The 19,512-nt window shown below is 42.4% G+C and overlaps 1 protein-coding gene across 1 annotated transcript in view; it reads left to right on the top strand.

Annotated features, from left to right (window-relative positions):
• Positions 1-598: 598 nt before the first annotated feature.
• PHRF1 (PHD and ring finger domains 1) overlaps positions 599-19,512 on the top strand; it is a 33,085-nt gene continuing 14,171 nt past the window's right edge. Inside the window, 8 exon segments of the mRNA XM_054067403.1 lie at positions 599-738; positions 7,265-7,378; positions 7,708-7,830; positions 9,339-9,571; positions 10,538-10,621; positions 12,393-12,514; positions 15,721-15,818; positions 16,360-16,532. Of these exon segments, the coding sequence (XP_053923378.1) occupies positions 7,288-7,378; positions 7,708-7,830; positions 9,339-9,571; positions 10,538-10,621; positions 12,393-12,514; positions 15,721-15,818; positions 16,360-16,532 (924 nt within the window). The 5' untranslated portion in view covers positions 599-738; positions 7,265-7,287.

Here is a 19,512-nt window from a genome sequence, read left to right as displayed (position 1 = left end):
CTCGGAGGGCAGCGAGCGCCTAGCCTGCCCTGCCGGGACCGGAGAAACCCCCGGCCACCCACCCGCCCGAGCGGCACGACGGGCGCCCGAGCGGGCACGGGGCTGCGGACAGCGTGGGCGACAGGGTGGAGGACAGCGGAGTGACGGGGCCGAGGACAGCGGGGGGCTGCGGACAGCGGAGTGGTGGGGCTGCGCACAGCGGAGGGCACGGGGCTGAGGACAGCGCGGTGACGGGGCTGCGCACAGCGGAGGGCACGGGGCTGAGGACAGCGCGGTGACGGGGCTGCGCCGAGCCCCGCGCCGGTCCCGTACGCCTCGCAGCCTCGGCAGGCGAGTCTCGCGCCTCCCTCATAGCTTAGGGTCATCGGTCGAGGAGACAGCGAGCACCCTGGGGATGTCGCAGGGATGCCCCCGTCAGCTCTGCTTCAGCGGGGCAAGCAAGAGCCACCGCTGGCCCCGTCAGAGCAGCGCGACCCCGTCCCGCGCGGCCCCGCGGTGGTACAGCCCGGTGCACCCCTCTTCCAATGGTTCGGTCCCGCGGCTGTCCTCCCCGCCCCCCCCCCCCCCCCCCGAATGAGTCACCCCGCCCCTCCGCACGCGTACGCGGTGGTTCCGTCCAGCGGCTGCTCCCGCTGGTGCCGACGCTGCCACGACCCGGAAGTGTTCCCGCAGCACTTCCGGGGCGAGGGGGCTTCCGGCTGTGCAGCCTGCGACACCGGCCCGGCCCGGCCCGGTGAGGTGAGCACCGCGGCCTTCTCCTCGCGCGGGCGGGGGCGGCGGCGGCGGGGCGCTGCACGGAGCCTCGGCTCGCTCCGAGGGGTCTGCCGCGCTCGGCGCCGTTACCGAGCCCGGTTCCTATTAACGTCCCGGTTGATCGCTTTGCGCCTCGAGTGGAGCTGGCGGCGGCTGCCTGGCGCTGTGGGAAGGCGGGGCCGTCTGCCGGCCCTCGGAGCCGCGGCTCTCGCGGGGCGTCCCGCGGGATGTGAAGCGCCATGCGGGGCGCGGGCAGCTGCCTTCGCCGCCACTGAGGACCGCACTGAATAAGCCCGAGGGGTTCCGGCGCGATCTCGCACCCACGCGTGAGCGTGGTCGAAGAAGTTATAATTTCAGTCTTCTGCAGGGCTTTTGGTGGGCCTCTCGCTTAAAAAGTAGCAACAAGAGTTTTGTGCAAGCGTTTATTTAATGCACGTTAGCTTGCTGCGAAAGCATGCCTAGGCTTACAGACTTTGCCTCGAGGGACACGTGCTTATTGACAGTTTCTTAAGCCCCTCGTTGGATGCCCGATGTTCAGTAACAGTGGGATGGGTGTGTTTGTTATAGTTTTAGTTACCATATTTCCTGCTGGTTGTCATATGGTTTAGGGAGTGTTAGGAATGGTTGGACTCGATGATCCAATGGGTCCTTTCCAACCTTGTGATTCTGTGATTCTGTGTGATTGCTGATGTGTTGAGGACACGTTCGCTCTGTTATTTCCTTTGTTGAAGGTCGGTAGGTCTTGGTACATTTTGTGATGCCTGTGCACAAAGAGGAAATTGCAGGAGATTTTAGTTTGTTTTTTGTTCAGTTTTGTTTTTTTCTCAACTGTGCCCATAAACAGCAAGAAAAGCTGTAGTTAAAGGTTGGGATGGTGTGAAAGACAGATGCTGAAAAGAAACTCACCAGTAAGGGTGATTTTTCTTAGGAATAGAAGCCTGTTTAGAAAGAGAAGGCTGTGAAGTGTTGGAAACTGTTTGATTCACAGCTGGAAACAGAGCTAGTGGCTGCTGCTTTGAGTACAGAGGTACAAAATGCACAGCTGCTCCTCTAGATATGATGCCACACTTCAAAATTGCTTCTGCAAAGCTTGTATATTGTTTTGTCTGCATTACAAACTCTCCAAAGTGTGCAGTGTCAGCTGTTGGGGAAGCTATGATGGACAGTTTTGGTCTTGGGATTCAGGGTGGCTAAACTTAGGGCAGGGCCAGGATGGGGGAAAGATAAGTGCTTCCTTACTTACTCTGGGATTTATTTTCTGTGCCTTATCTGTTAGGTTCTTAGGCCCTTACGTTATTTAAATTGTTGTATGGGCAGTTCTTATAGTGGTATTTAAGAGTTAATCTTTTTGTAACTTAAACAGTGGAAAGTTAGATCTAAATTTAGATTTGGAGGGCTTTTTAAAAGCTCCCTATGCATGCTACATTGGCACTGCATGGCCCTGTACTGTAGGAGTCTCTTGTTAAGCTGAATATTTTCCCTAGTTTGTTCTGCCTTTGGCCTGTGGTGGTGGCAGATACTGATCACACTGTATTCAGATGCCTTCTGACTGGGTACAACCGTGATTTTTGCAACTCTTATTTTTTTTAAATGTGGCATATGAAATTGGAAACAAAGCCAAATGGTTTCTGATATGTATGATGTTGCTTTTCCAGAGGGAACTGAATTGCGTGGTCAAATTGGAAACAAAACAGAACAAAAAACCTGACAAATAAAGGAAATGTGCCAAGGAGACTTGAGAGCTCATTTGTTTGAATGTTGAATAGACTTGGGTTTAGTTATAAGTGCTCTTTGGAAAATGACAGCTCAATAATTGCCCATGAAATTACATCAGCGTTCAAAGCCACCTTGCTAGAAAATCCAGCTGACTTGTTTTCTTTGCCTGTGTATAATCCCAAATGTTACCCAAGCAGATTAAAATAAGTGCTTTGTCTAGTAGCTGTCCTGAAAACTAGAAACTACTGTAAGAAGTTGGTGATGGAGGAAACCAGTTGGTGCTAGAAAGGAAAGGATGTGTGACTGGAAGAGTTGCTGTTGTGGGCATCTCAGTCATCAGCTTTGTGTCCGAATGACATGGAGCTTGACTGTGTTTTGCAGACTGTGGCTCCTCTGATGGTTAGAAACCTGCGCTTGCCTTCTAGCTGGAACATATGCAAAGTACATTAAAATACAGATTTGTGGTAATGCATAAGAATCCTAGTTAAAAAACCTAAATGTTTGTTGAAGGCTTTGTTTGATAAACACTTGTTCTGGCGGTAACACTTCTCTGTCCTTAAAGCCAACAGAAAATGCCTGTTGCTAATAGAACTTGAAGAAAGTATTTGTAATTGCTATTGGATTGTACAGTTAAAATAATGGCTTAAGGCAGCTGAATGTAAAAATGTAATTGGTCTTAATAGCACAGCCCAGGCTTCCAATTTAAACTGCAGCAGAGCCCACAGTGCTCAGTGCGAACCTGACTTGGCCCTGGTGAGATTTTTGCCTTTGAAAGGAACCTAGAGCTGGGAGAAGCACTGGTGCATGTACAGTGATCAGACGCCTGTCACACACTCATTGTTGCTGCAGTTTAATGTTTTATTAAAATTTTGTGAGCTGCTTCTGAATGAGAATTTGAAAACGGGAGTGTTCAGGAGTGCAGTGTCTGATTTAGCAGACCTAGTGTGCAGTGTGTAGTTCAAATACTACATGTGTTGTGCGCAGACTGCAAAAGTGCAAATGGTGCACCTGCCCAGGAAACTGAAATGGGTTTTGCTGTAAGTAATGATAACTTGCATTAGTGGTATTGAGTCCAAAGACAAGAGGTCTCTGGCCAGGTTACTCTGCATCTATGTTTGCAAGCAGCCTGCTGGGGTTGTATTCTAAAGTACTTGTTATAGTCTTCAAAGTAGGATGCAGAAGAGAGGATTGGCGGATGCGAGAGCCTCTGCTGCTGAAGAGTGATGTGCAGAGTACTGCACACATGGGGATTTTTTGAAGTGAGCAAGCAGTGAAGGGGGTACAGTGGTGATGGAAGATCCTAGGCACCTCCAAAACTGAAAGCAGCTGTAGCTGCCTCAGTCAAATGGCCTTCAGGGTTAACTAGTTGCTTTTTAGCAGTGTGTGCTTTTACGTAACAGAAGTGCACAGTTAAGGTTTGCCTCAGAGGAATGACAGTAATCTCAACCAAACTTCTTGGTTTCCATAACAATAGTAAAAATGCTTCCTATCTATTTTATATCTGCTGGTTCCTAGAAAAATTCTGATGTGGAAAATGCTGGAATGAAAATTGGTATTTTGTACAGGTGGGTGAGCTCTCTGAAGTGTGTCATAAATGTGTTTCGTGTTTCACAGTGGTAATATGTTTGAATTGTCTTCCACAAGAAGAAAAACTTGGAAATGCTGCTTATTGTTTTTAAAATAGGAGAACAAGCTCTCATAATAGGTGTATAGTACAGTCAACTTTGTTTTCCTTCTTTTTTTCTCTAAGAACAGCTGCCCAGTTTGGAAAAGGTTGATCGTAGAATAAGATTTGTGATGTGCTTAAAATCTCAAATTCATTTAATCTTGCTTGTTTTCTCCCTGTCTCTTCCCAACTATCCACAAAAGCCTTTTTTTTTTTGCTGACAAGTCTTGGAGACTTGATTGTTTGCTGCAATACTAGATTTTCCTGAACTCTGAATTTTGCCTTTGAGCAAAGTACAAGCTTGCATTTGCACCATAAATATGACAGCTTAGATTGTCAAATCACAAGTGCTGATCTGTTTGCCTTTGTGCTTAAAGGATATCTTGCTGTGGTGTAGCAGGGTGAAAATAACATGAGCGGTTGTTGGTGACAAGTGGTGTTCCACGGGGATCAGTACTGGGACTGGTGGTGGTCAACCTCCTTGTCACAAACATGGACAGTGGGATTGAGCGCGCCCTCAGCAAGTTTGATGACAGCAAGCTGTGTGGTGTGTTTGACACACTGGAGGGAAGGGATGCCATCCAGAGGGACCCTTACAGGCTTGAGAGGTGGGCCTGTGCTAACCTTATGTTCAGCAAGGCCAAGTGCAAGGTCGTGCACCTGGATCAGGGCAATCCCAAGTGTAAATACAGGCTGGGTGGAGAAGGGATTGAGAGTAGACCGGAGGAAGAGAAGGGCTTGGGAGGCCTGGTGGTTGAGAAGCCCAGCGGGAGCCATCAAAGTGTGCTTGCAGCCCAGAAAGCCAACCATATCCTTGAGTGCATCAAAAGAAGTGTGACCAGAAGAGCAAGGGAGGCGATTCTTCCCCTCTACTCTGCTCTTGTGAGACCTCAGTTGGGGCGCTGTGTTGAGGTCTGGAGTCCTTAGCACAGGAAGGACTTGGATCTGCTAGAACAAGTCCAGAGCAGGGCCACAAAGATGATCAGAGGACTGGAGCATCTCCCATAGGAGGACAGACTGAAAGAGTCTGGCTTGTTTGCTTGGAGACGAGAAGGCTCTGGGGAGACCTTATAGGAGCCTCCCAGTACTTAAAGGGGGCCTAGAGGAAAGCTGGGGAGGGGCTATTTATCAGGGAGTGCAGTGATAGGATGAGGGGTGAAGGTTTTAAGCTGAAAGAGGGGAGATTTAGATTAGATATTAGGAGGAAATCTTTTACTGTGAGGGTGCTGAGGCAATGGAACAGATTGTCCAGAGCAGTTGTGGCTGCCCCATCCCTGAAGGTGTTCAAGACCAAGCTGGATGAGGATCTGATCAACCTGATGCAGTGGAAGGCGTCCCTGCCAACAGCAGGGGGTGGAACTGGATGAACGATTCTATGATTCTTTTCTCACTGTGCTTATTGCTTTGCATTAAGGAGAACGAGGGAGCAGGGGGATGAAGGTAATTGTGGTAGGAAAGTGGAGGCTTATTCATGGGTTTATGCCTGCAATTGCTTTGGCCTCCATTGTCCCCAGTGGCTTGGGAGTGTCATAGCTTGAGGGACATAGCAGTGGCAAGTCAGCTCTCTTCCCACAAGCTGCCAATGGAGAGGCGATACTGGCAAAGGTTCTGCATAAAATCTAAATACGCTATTTAAGTTCCTGCTATATGTGTAACAAATATGCCTGCTGAACCCCTGCTGTCAGACTGGTGCTGTCAGTCCCTGCCCGAGTATATCCTGGCTGTAATATCACTGTGAATGTAGCATTGCTGTAGCTAACTTAGCTTTTGGGAGAGTGTTATAATTGAGCTTCTCTTTGAATAATTCATATAGACGCATTGCTGAAACTTGAAAAATTCTTAGTGTATCTTCCTATTTTTCAGTTTCATTGTGGAGTGACTGGTTTTTGATGAGTCTGCATTTTTTCAGCTAGTATAAATTGTTTTTAAACACAGTCCTGTTCACAGCCTCAAATTTAGCTAAAAGTTTCAACCTCTATTTAGGCAAGATCCTTCCTGAAATTAGGAGAAATCTTTACAAAGAACTTGGTTGTGTTGAAGCTTGATCTTTTTTCAATTTTTAGCTTTTTTTCACCCTGAGCATTGAAAACTCTATTTGTAGTTTAGTCTGGTTTAGCAAAGCCTGCATTTTGTAAGGCTATGAAGTGCAGAGCTCTGCTACGTGGCTTAAAAAGGGAGTGTGAAGGTAAAGATATACATCAAGAGCACTTGAATAATGCTTTGTTCCAAAATTTCTCTTAATGTGGAAGATATGTGGGGCAGGGAGAGTGGGAGAAGAGCACCCGATTGAAACTTCTTTGCCACACTTGTAGAAGAATACAATTACTTTTTCTTATTGATATACAATATCTAGCTTTATGAAGTGTCAGTTAATCATATTTTGTCATTAATTGCTTCTAGAAGCTTGCAGGGATATGTCTTTCTGAATGCTTTTGTAGCGTTATATATTAAAAGCTCTGGTTTGATTGCTGCTATGAATTTGGGTGATGAGACACCTCTCTGTCAGTTTTATTGCAGTTTGTGCTAATGCACAGCAATTAATGTGATTGCATTAATATGCACCAAATCAAGTGTCCTCCTTTCTGTGGAATAATGGTTGTGAGGCCTGAGGCTTCTGTATTTCACAACAAAGCTGGGAGAAGGCCTTTTTCTAAAAGACCTATAATGCATAATCTTTCTTCATGTTTCTTTTCAGTTGAGCAAGATGGAGTATTTTGATTTGAAACACATGTTGTCATTCTGTTAGGTCTTTTCTCCAAAGGCCTCTGGTCCCTTTCGGTTTGGCGTTTTATTGCTAGTCCACAGGATTGTTTTGGTGTTTGCAGGGTTTCTAGTCCTGCTTTCGGTGAGGATTTCTAATTACACCTTTTTCTGTCATCCAGAAGACCTAGGTATATCTGTAGCTGGTTTCATTTAGCCCAGTAGGGAGGTGAAATTTCACATAACAATAGCTACTTACCTGTAGCCACCTCTGATTTGAAAATGGGAAAGCTAATGATGTGAGGAGCCTTTGCTGTAGAGCAATGTCCCTCTTACCATTCCCATCTCCGTGAATGCGCTCTGCCAGACTGATGCCTGCTCTGCTTGCATAGGTGGTGTACTGCCTCACTGAAGTCTGCCTTCTTGCAGGGAGTGGATTCCAATGCCCTGCCATGGATGATGACAGCCAGGATGAACTGATAAACAAGAATGCTGCACTAGGCAAGGGAAAAAGACAGTGTCTTGCACTCCTCAGTGAAACAGGTAAATGCAGCCTCTCTACACGTGCACATTTCTGTTTCTAGGTTGGAGAACCTATTGGTTTGACCTCCGAGGAGAAGTAAAGATATGGTTTTGACCGTTTGTTTCTTTTTCCCTGGGAAATTTTTCTGTTTGTTTCCCGAATTATGTATCTCAAACTGCTGGCATGCTTCGCTTGAGTTTCTCAGAACAGGCAACTTTGATACCACTGATGAAATCTGGGGTTTTGCTTCATATATAATGTCTTGAGCAGGGGTTCTGGTGTATCCTTCACTGTTCTGCATGTCTGTATCAAATATATATTTCTTATCTTCATCTCTTTTCTTTTTAAGAAAGCAATGGTGGAAATAGCTGTGATTCAGAAGATGATACCAGAAGTGAGGAGGAAGATGATTACGCTGAGGAAGAGGGAGGTGATGAGGACAAGGAAGAAAGTGAAGATGAAGAATTAGAAGGTAGGTCTGTTAATGTGTTAGCAGACAATTTTTTAATAATTGGAGGAAAAGTGGGGTGAAAGCTTTTCCTCCAGAAATTAGCCATGAATTGTAAGTGTAAATCCACAGATGCTGCTGTGTCATGCAGATGCCCAAGTCCTGCAGTAATAAACAAACAAGTAATATTCCCTGACTGCTAAGTTTTTAAAGCATTTGTGAAGACGATCACTTGGTGAGTGGTGGAGTTATAATCAATGGGAGTGAACTTTGCCACAGCAGGGGTAGAAGAAAAAAGGCAAAATTGCAGCAGTAGCTCGTGCTGTTTTTTGCATTATAAAAAGCATGCTTGTTTGTTTATTTGCTTTAGCATGGGGCTCTAAAGTGAATGTTGTGATAGGCAGCTTTGGAAATAAATTACTATTGCTGTTAAGTCTGGGGAGGAGGAAGACTTAACTAATTTTTCTTGGATATTGCTTGGATTTTGCTGAAAAAGTACTCTGTAGACTCATGTACTTCTGCAACTGCTGTACGCAAATTATTATTTGGATAGATAAAAATACTTTTCTATTACATCTTAAAGCTTGTTGTGAAGGCAAGAGCACAGTTTTACTTTCTAGACTGATTTGAACACAAGACTAAATAGTTGATGCCAGGTGCCAAAAAGCTTTAATCCATTAATTTGAGTAATCTCTGCTATGTCCAGACAGGAAAATTCAATAGAAGAGATATAAGACAAGGACCTCATTTTAATTTAAAAAAAAAAAAAAATCAACAAAACAACAGCCTCTCCACCCCCCCCAAAAAATGAGTGTTTTTCACCTAACTTTTCAGTGCTTCTCAAAAATGTCAACACAATTCACAGGTTTTAGGGAAAGACTAACACACACTTCCATATTTTGTACTAAAAATAAAACCAGCTTTCAACAATGTGTTCTGAGTGTTTTAGATTAATTTTACTTAAAACCAAGCTTCTTTAAGCAGTATCCAGGTAGGCACCCCATCCCTTGACCCTCAAAATCATGATTTGCTGGTCAAATCTTTAATATTTTGTTCTCCACGCGAGTGTGTTGCTGCTTCTTGTCCTCTGTTTTTGTTTTTTTTTTTTAAAAAAAAACAAACAACAAAACAGAGAAACTAAAAAACCAATAAAGTTGACTGCATGATAACTTTATTATTTAACTTCAGTGTTCAGTGATAGCCTGCCATACCCTACTCTCTTGTTGTTTTGATAATCGTTTGGGTTTTTTTCTGCTGTCTGTCCTTTTAATCTCTTGCAAGAGTAGTCATGTTATCAGGCTTTATTTTTCGCTGGAGTAATCCTTTGCATTTTAGTGAAGGGATTTAGGGAAAAAGAAAACAGGGAAAATTATTGCCTTAAACTGAGGAGGTTCTGCTTCACCCTTGCAGCCCCATATAATACGCTTATTTGGAATATTCTGTAAACTAGTACCCTGTCCTGCCCAAACCCTCTGCCCTTGCTGCTGAAGCCCTGTAGCACTCAAGTTGGTTTTCATCTTTTACTTTTTAAGATTGTGAAGACGATGATGAAGAGGAGGAAGAGGAGGAGGAAACTGAGGTGGCTGGTGGAGTAATGACTGATTCTCTGAAATTAGAGCCATGCGTGAATGGAGCAAGCATTTCCTCTGATGAGGATGGCGAAAACTGCCCCATTTGCCTCAACACGTTTAGGGATCAGGCTGTTGGGACTCCTGAGAATTGTTCCCATTACTTCTGCTTGGACTGCATCATAGAGTGGTCTAAGGTGAGCTGTTTTGTCCCTGATGTCCTGTGGCCTTCTGGTGTGGGTACGCTCTGCTCTGTCCCCTCTGATCATGCTGTTCTGCTGTAATGAGATCAAAATACTGCAATATTTATATTTACTTTCTTAAGCTTTTTTACACAGACTTGGATTATGGCTCTATTTGACAGGATTCGTGTTTGTGAAGTGTGGATCTGTTTTTCTTGTACTCATCATGATCTGTTCTATGAAAGCTGTAATGTCATAAGCAACTTATTTCTAGGCATCTAAAATTCTTCTTTTTTCATGTCAAGACAACATTAATACTTGTTTTCTGTGTGTGTGTGTTTCTCTGTGTATCTGTTGTTATCCCTTGTTGAATTCTATGTTTTGGTGTTGGATGGGAGTCTGTTGTGGCAGTGAACATTTAAACATAGAAAAGATACAAAAGGATACTGAGTAAATCAGCAGTTTGCTCTGAATTCAGATTTCTGTCAGAGTTCATTACTACGTAACTGTGTAGTTCCGATAATCAGAATCCTGAATTAGAATTACAACAAGACTTACTATGCTTGTGGTAGTAAAAGTGGTAATTAAGTAAAAAATAAATAAAAATCACTCTAAATATCTTTGTAAGCAGTTTCCTCTTACTCATTCTTCCGAAAGAAAAAAAAAGTCCCTAGAATATGAACACTATTTCAAGGCGATGTTTGGAAGAACTTTGATGTTGCATTGGCAATTGAGTAAAAATCCAATTACTTCAGTATAATAAATGCTTCCCTAAAAATGCATGTGTTTTCTGATACAATAGGTTGATTGTAAATCAAATAAGTCATATTTAAATACTTAAAATGTGAAGACCGATAGCTGCTAAAATGATTACTACCTGAATGTAATAAGCATTTAATTAGTAATTGAAGATTTAATTTTAAAAAGTTGAATCCAAATGCACTTGTTAATTGTGTGAGTAAACTTTTCTTTCCTTTCTAGAATGCAAACTCCTGTCCAGTGGATCGAATCCTCTTCAAGAACATCAGCATTCGGGCACATTATGGTGGTGAAATCTTAAAAAACGTAAGCATTCTACTCTAGCAAACAACAAGGCCAATTGCCACCAAGTAGCTATTCAAAGCTTAACACTTCTAGCATGTTTGTCTAGATATTTGGTGTCTGGATGAATGTCCTGCATGACTTTCTTGTTTGTAAATTGGGGAGACGTGGATTTGACAGATGGATCACTTGGGTTGATAAGGAATTGGCTGGATGGTCGCACTCAAAGAGCTGTGGTCAATGGCTCAATGTCCAGCTGCAGACTGGTGACAAGTGGTGTTCCACAGGGATCAGTACTGGGACCAGTGGTGTTCAACATCTTTGTCGCAGACGTGGACAGTGGGATTGAGTGCGCCCTCAGCAAGTTTGCTGGTGACAGCAAGCTGTGTGGCATGATCAACATACTGGAGGGAAGTGATGCCATCCAGAGGGACTCTGACACGCTTGAGAGGTGGGCCTGTGCTAACCTTATGTTCAGCAAGGCCAAGTGCAGGGTCATGCACCTGGATCAGGGCGATCCCAAGTGTAAATACAGGCTGGGTGGAGAAGGGAATGAGAGCAGACCAGAGGAGAAGGACTTGGGGGTGCTGGTGGATGAAAAGCTTAACAGAGGCTGGCAATATGAGCTTGCATCAAAAGAGGTGTGACCAGCAGGGCAAGCGAGGTGATTCGGTCCTTCTACTCCACTCTTTGAGTCTCCACCTGGAGCGCTGTGTTCAGGTCTGGATTCCTTAGCACAGGAAAGACATGGATCTAGTGAGCCCAGAGCAGGGCCACAAAGATGAGAGGGCTGGAGCATCTCCCATATGAGGACAGGCTGAAACAGTTGGACTTCTTTAGCTCAGAGAAGAGAAGGTCTGGGGGAGACCTTATAGGAGCCTAACAGTACTTAAAGGGAGTACCTACAGGAAAGCTGGGGTTATCATTCTATTTTGAGATTGCTTTTTTCAGGAACTGTTATGATTTTTTTTCCTCCTTAAGCTCACATCCCACAGTACTGTATGTGGATTGAAGTTTGCCATCATTTCTGATGGGAAAAAGGGTAGTTTTCATAATTGCCCCTTTTGCATAATGGACATTTGACTCTAAGCTGTTCTGCATTGATAAGCATGTCCACATGGGGAAAATGTCCTGCATGCTGCAACTGCTGTTATAATATGAATGGGAATAATGTAGCTTATACATGATATCTTTCTTATGTCTTGCTAGCAGCTATGCTGTGTAGCAGTTGGGTTTGTAATGGGAGAGACATAGGAGGCAATAATAGAACTCTTAAAGGCACAGGTTTTGGATTTGGTTGTCTTTCACGAAAGAATATTGAAAAGCTGCCATTGCCCTTTCTTTATTAATATCAGAAATGTTCATTTTCTGGGGATGTTGATGAGTTTGCTCTGTTTTCATAAACTGATGATTTATTATTGTTTGCCTTTTAGCAGAAGTGCAAATTAACATTTACATCATGGGGAGGGAGCTAAACTTGCTTTCTTATTTTGTTTGGGTTTTGTTTTGTTTTTTTTTTTGACTGTGTTTGAACTTATGCAGGAATTTTGGTTTCACTTGTTTTAAAATGCAATTTTCTATAGTTGTTGGTGTTTGACAGTAAGCAAGCTCAGTAGGTGTTTTCAACTGTTTGACCATGTCCTAGATACTTGGAATTAACTAAATGTATGTTCTGGCAGGTAATAGCCAGTTTGGTTCTTTCACTTTTAGGTTTTGTGTCAGGTACTGTTCATTTGACAATGGATTTTAACAAGTGCCATGTTCTGCATAAAATGTGAATCCTTCTTTTACTTAGATTCCTGTTGAGAACACGAAAACTCAGGGTAATGATGGAGAGGATGATCCAACATTCTGTGAGGTGTGTGGCAGAAGTGACCGAGAGGATCGCCTGCTGCTGTGTGATGGCTGTGATGCAGGGTAAGGAGGGCTGAGATGAATGTAGCACCCATGTGATTGTGGATGGCACTGCAGGGCTAGTAAGTTTTTGGTCCACAGGCACTACTCAGTCTGTAGGCTAGCAATTGTTGCTCTCTGCAGGCGCATCATGTGGCCAGACTTGTATCCATGTGCTTATAGTGCAGACATGCCCATGTTGTGATGGATCGTTTTCTGGTCATGTAGCAGCATATGCGTGGAGAGTCCAGCACACATCTGTGCTGCTGACCACCAAAACAGGTGACCATGCCTTCAAGTGATGGAGATGTCTGTGCTCATCCATACAGCATCTGGGTGTACGGGGATTAAAAACATATCCTTTTTGGCCCCTTGAAAGGGTGCCTGACTTGTCTCAGTTGACTGGGCACTAGTGCTGTGCAAAAGTGCTTAAGGTTCACAGTTCCATGAAATTCTGAGGTCTTTAGTTTGTAGCCACACCTATTAAATGATTCCTTCACTCTTGATTCCTTCTTTCTCTGCCTAGCATCTGGCTTTTTTTCCCTCCTTGATTATTAAAATAAATGTTTATCTAGAGGCATCAAGACAGTTGAAAACAACTTTGGGCCTACAATTTTCTGCTAGGATTTAAAGCTCATATACTGTTTAATCAGCCTTGTAGCATTGTCAGGTTGATGTCAGAAGTTACCCATTAAGCAAAGAGAGATGCTTGCAATGAATAAGGTAAATTACTTTTTGGAAATTACTTCAGGCAAACTAAATAGACATCCAGTAAGTATAGTTTTATCTTTATGCTCTGTAGTCTCCACATACACTGATTCACCTTCTGGAGAATAGACAATCAGGAATGCTAGATATTATTAAGCAGGTCATCGGAACTGGATTAGAAATACTTAGCCTTATTCGGTGTTTCATAGGTTGTATCTGAAGTCACGTCTTTCAGTTCTTTCTGAACTTTCATAAGCCTTATCTGAACTCAGAACATTGCTTTGGATTTTCCTTTGTGGTCTCTCAGTAGTTCCTCTGTTTTGTTTTGGTTTTCTTCAAATCTGATACAGTTTTTGTTTTTTTATCTAATTTTCCTAAAATAAATTCTTTATAAATGCTTAACTTCTAGAGTTGGCGCTTCTGGTAAGACTTGTTGGAATGTGACAACCTAACTTTCTGAACTATGCAAGACTGGTATTGAGTACAAAAGTGCATGTGTCTAAACACTTGAATGAACAATAGGAAAAGGGTTAATAGTATGAATGGTGCAACCTATTAATTTGTGACTTTGTTCAGATTACCAAGTAGCAAGAAGACAGTAAAGCTGATCTGGAGATAGGTATTGATAAGATAAAGGACGGGGCTACATTTATAACCAGAATTCCTTAATTTCATAGATCTCATTTTTCTTAGCTTGTGAGGACTTGTGGATCATAACTTCAGAACTCCCAGAGATAATTTGAAAAGTATGTAATGAAGTTCTCGCTATGGGTACTTTTGTTATGACTCTAGCCTGAAACTAGCAATATTATTTATCATAATACTGCTTTGGGGAAATTATCTTGTTCCTGGTAGCTGGCAATTGGAAAATGAACTCTTGTTTCCCAGAGAAGGAAAATATTTTGCTACTCTAATTTTAAAGTAATGATTTGTTGCAAACATTGTGTTTCAACTCCATCTTAAGTCTCTGCAAGAGTGTAAAATCTCATCTGCTCAAGTGTACTCTTTCATGAAAGAAGGACATGATACTCCATTTTGTATTGACAATTAAAATAGTTTATATTAAACATAGTATTGGCGGTTTTGACAGTCTAGCTGCAAACAGTTCATCACAGCACGGTTGGAAATAGGTTTGAAAGACCCAGTCTGAAGTTGGGGTGCTGGGTGGGAGGTAGATTAACAACTGTAGTCTCTCTGGATATTTTTGTATTGCGGTAAAATGAGATTAGAGCGTCATATTGATATTCCTTCCTTTTCCTTACTCTGTGACCAGGCACTGAGGTACGTTATCAGGCAGTGAATTTTGGCATGGGACGGTGAAACAGAAAGCATCACTCTTTCCCCTTTACTTATTTCAGAGTTAAACACGGTACCATGTAAGAAGTAACAGTAGGGTTTTCCCTTTTAGAAAAAGAACAAGATTGGTCATAGAAATGTTGCTAAGTTAAAGCTTAAACTCTTACCTGAAGGCTGTGCTCTCCTTCTGTTCCTTGCCTAGGGAATGAGATGTTTCCCATGAGCTCTCACTTGGGAAATCTATCTTAGTTCTTAAGCAGTGTAACTTCAACATAAGTTGCTTTGAAAATTCTGTGCTACTACCATGTGTCACTTTGGTGGAGTTTTAATTGCTGAAAATGGAATTGAACAAATTACAGAACCCAAGATGGGTAATGTTGAAAGGCTCTCCTGGGCAACTTCTCTGTAAATGGTTGGTGAGACTGGTCAGTCTAGCTGCTTGGCCTGTGAAGTAGAGGACACTTTAGAAGCCCTACCTAAAGGAGCATTATGGTCTCTTCTTTCCCTTGGAGATTTTATAAGGATGAACATGTTTCTCAGTGGGATAGTGTTTGGAAGTTGGTGTGGCTAGTCTCCAGTCCTGCAAGCAGCTCTGTGAAACCAGTGACTGGCCAATCCTCTGCAACCTAGCTTGTGTAGTTACGCAGAAATTCTTATCACCAGGTGTCTTAATATTGCCAGATGTATGTGGGATGCAATGCATTTATTCAACATAACAAGGCATTGCAGTTGACCTGTGTCTAGTCATGCAAAATAAAATGCTCATTAGTACCAGTAACATTAATATTATGCTGGTTTGCAGGAAACTTGTTTCATGATTGCTTGTCTCCCCAGCATCACAGTACTTCTCTGCTCTCTCTTTGCCACCATCAGTTTTGGATCTGCATGCTTCTTGTGACTTGGGTTCAAATTTCAGGTGATACAACACACAGTGAGGGAAAACCAGTCACATTTCTGAGATATTTTGAGCCTCAAGCCATCAAAATACTATGCAGAATTGAACTATCATGTAGCATTGTTACAATGATCTTAAAAGTCTTTGCTAATCAAAATGAATCTGATTCTGTTTCTCTGGAGATTGGTAGAAGCAGATACATAGACCTTAAGCTTAAGAAAACGTGTGTGCCTTATGTAGTGTGCAGATAGAGGTGAAAGGCTCCCTTCCCTTGGTAAGGAGCACAACATTTGGGTTTTTTCTTCATTTACCTTTTTTTAATTTTGTCAAGGTATCACATGGAATGCCTTAATCCACCTCTGAATGAAGTCCCAGTTGATGAATGGTTCTGTCCAGCTTGTGCCCCCACAGGTGTCAGTCTTGCTGCAGGTAAGGGCTTTATGGTATCCAGTCAAAGTAAATATTTTTCTCCTGACTTAGATGATGTGAAGCATGTGCTGTTTTGAAGATATGTTTAACCCTGGTTTTTATCTGTTTTAAATAATTGTTTTCATAGGCATTCTCTTGTAAACCTTAAGAGTTGACTTGAACTCTTGACAGATAAGAGGATCTTGCTTATTGAGATTTTCATCTGCAGTTACAACCTGTGGAGCTGCTTCTTATAAACACTCTTTAACCTGCCTGAGGCAAGCCCAGCACCTTAGTGCAACTGCATTGGATTACACTGGAAAGAATTTATTAGTATCCTGACCCTTGGTTTGCCAAGGTAGCAGCAATTTCTGTTACCTAGAAAATTGTCTTCTTGTGTAACAGTCTGAAGCAGTCGTGTCTGTGCTCATTTCCTTTTGATAGAATGTCTGCCTTTGGTGGTGATTGATTTAAGGAAGGGAATACTTTTTTTTTTTGTCCAAAATTCTTGAATGCTTTCACCTATAGAAACACAAATGATATGGGCATCTTTTCTTTCAAGATGCAGATCATGTCAGTGAAGAAGAGGTTGCTGCCCTAATGGCTGATGTTATTCCTACCACCAGTAGGCTGCGTCCTCAAGTCCGAACCCGAGCTATAGCCAGAACTCGGCAGAGCGAACGAGTTAGGGCAACAGTGAACAGAAACCGGATAACAACAGCGCAACAAATTCAGGTATTTAGGAATATTAGCTAATAAGACTTTGGAAGAACATTGTGGAAAAGTAGAAATAAATACCCCCCTTGAGTAGCTCAGCTGCCTGTGACTGCACAGTGGTTAGTAGTTGTGGAGTACTCTTAAAATGAGATGTAGAACATGTGCCAATTGAGTGCAGCATAGGACTAACACTCTCCCTTTTGGAGTCTGCAGTAGCTGCTTCTCAAGCTGCATTTTTACCACCTCAGTGGTAAGCAAAACTATTTTTATCCTCACTGGTTGTTAAAGCACAGTTTGTGCACCACTTCTGTGTTTTTAGCATGCTTTTTTGTGGGGACAGCATGTGTTTATTTGACATTTGAGTATTAGCTCATTTGTCCTCCTACCCACTTTACCGTAGCAGGAGAACCTGTTGGCCACTTTCAGCTAAATTGAAGGGAAAAAGTTAGTATTCTTCGGGTTTCTGTTTGTGAAAATCAGCCTCTTATTGAAGACAAATAACTCAGATGCTAGTGTTCTCAGTGATGTGGCAGTGCGAGTTCAACCACGTGAACAGGTACCAGAGAATCTATGCAAGGAAGTATCCCAAATACCCAAGGTCCCTTAAGTCCTTTGCTCACTGAACTGTTTACTGAAGGTGACTGCAGCTGAGATGTTTCTGGATGTTCCTGTTGACCGGGGTAGTTACTTATCTTTAGGTAACAATTAGTATGCTGCAAGCTGAGAACTTTCATACTTGGGTATCGCCTCCCTGCTTCACCCTCTGGCTTTAGTTAAAGCACTCTATCAGTCACTTGCATAAATATAAGAAGACTTAAATTGCACAGGAGCATATGGTGACTTAATGTGGAAGCAGAGCCTATGAATAACTTTATATGTTAATTAGTTCTTCATTAGCGCTGCTCTTGAATTTGATAGAAATGTGTGAAGTTCAAGAACTTTTGAAAGGAAGAGGAAGATCTGACTTGACATAAGGAAAATTGTTTTTCCCCAGGGGTGGTCAACTTTGGGAATAGGCTGCCCGGACTGTTTTTGAAATCTCTCTTTGGTGCCTTTCAGCACCTGCCTGAAGAAAGGCCTAACCAACCTGTTCTCAGTTCAGTGCTGACAAGTGAACAGGAAGGCCAGACCCTTCTGAGGGACTCTCCAGAATCATGTCCAACCTGACTTACTCTGTGATGCTATGAAAATAAACTTCGTTTCATATGGCAATAAGATGCCAGTTTGGATTTGATTGTATTATGTCAGTTCTCTTGCAAAGATAGGAAAATTTGGAAAAGAAGGGAAGAGCGGATTAAACTAAATATTTCTTTAATTTGGTTAGTTGGCTGTGGGTTTCATGTTGAGTCTGCACTAAAGGCTCTCCTTGGTGCATGAAGTGAAGACGGGGAAAAGACTATGTTGGGAGGGGAGTCAGGAGGTCTGGAATATTACAGCTGGATTACAAAGGAAAACTTAAGGGTTAGGTGAGAAAGAAAAAGAAAATAGATTTTAGATTTTAAGTGCAGCTTCATGAGCTACACTTCTATATTCTGTAACGTTAGGCAGAAGAAATAAAGGTAAATAAAGACAGGCTTAAGGCAAGCAAAACAAAAGGCCAAAATCTGGGGGAAAATGTGGAGGCTTTCCGTTATTGTACCTTCCTGCTGGTTGGCAAGCCTGGTGTTAATTAACTCCCCAGAGTTTACCTGTTCAGTTTCTCATAAAAATCATTGTAAATGAGAGAAATCTGTAGCAAATCCCAAATGATCTGAATTACAGCAGTAATTACAGTTTAAAATAGGTGTAATGAGCAAAGATCTAGCTTGCCTCAGGTTTTCATCTTGTTTGTTTTTTGTTTTTTTTTTCCCTTGATATAAGGACTTCCCAGAGTGTTGTAGCAGGCCTTAAATTCATTATGTTCTCCGTGGTGGAGGTTGTTTTATTTGGCGGTCAACCCCCTGTCTCCAAACCCTGGCCCTTTAATTTCAATTTCAGGGGAATTAGTAAAACAGAAAAACTTGATAAATGATTTGATACAGATGTTAAGGGATGATGATATCTGTGTTGTCAGGGCTATATGGTAAAAAAAATATCTTGTAGAAGAGTGTTGTTTAAGGTCAAAGGCTGGGCAAGATAACCGCTTTTCCCTCGCTGCTTTAGAAATAGTGTGTAGCTATCTCCTGCAGATGAGAGAGGTGGTGCCTAGGCACTTTACTGTCACATAGTAGTGTAAGCCTGAGAGCCCAGTACTTTCCATTTAAGAAGCAATTCCTAGCTCCACTTCTCAATCTGTGGAATTCATTACAAATTATACCTAGAGAGGCACTATTACTTATTCCCTTTGTCTCTGAATAAAAGTGCATCTTATTCTATCTCATACCTTGAGTCGACTGAAGCTTAATTCCACTGGCTAAGGAGTGTGTAGGCTGTTGTCCTCAAAGCATAGAGAGATGGCAATTTTAGATCTTGGAAAGTTTTAGTATTTAGGGAGGCAGTTTGTTTTGTAATTCGTCTGTTCTGTAGGTGCCTGAACTAGTGGTGGTTAACTAGATGTGCTATTTCAGGTCCTCTAGAAAAATAAATGTTTAGCCTAGTGTTCAGGGATTTCCTTACTCCATCCTGTTCTCCATGTCAGAGAACCTTATATAGTATTTATTTGCACCCATGATACTTAAAACAATGACATTCTAATAAAAATAGCTCAGTAAAATAGTATGGACTATGCATTAGTGACACTGACAGAGAATCCTGCAAAGTTACTTTCATAGTAAGAAGAATTAAAGCATATATTTCTGTTGATGCGTTCTGTTTTCAAAGATTTTGCAGTCTGAAATTTATTTGCAACTGCAAGATACTCTAAAGCCAGTCCCCTCTGGTGTTTGTGCCACATTTCATAAATGTACAAGCATCTGATGCATATGCTCTGGTGGCAGGTGATCACAGTGAATCATCTGTAGCATCAGAGGCCTCTTTATATCTGCCATGCTCCTATGAAACTATCAATTCTTGATACATT

This window comes from Cuculus canorus, chromosome 5 (assembly GCF_017976375.1).
Source record: "Cuculus canorus isolate bCucCan1 chromosome 5, bCucCan1.pri, whole genome shotgun sequence".
Lineage (NCBI taxonomy): Eukaryota > Metazoa > Chordata > Aves > Cuculiformes > Cuculidae > Cuculus > Cuculus canorus.
Note: the sequence above shows the minus strand (reverse complement) of the source record. Positions and strands in the feature narration are given on the sequence as shown.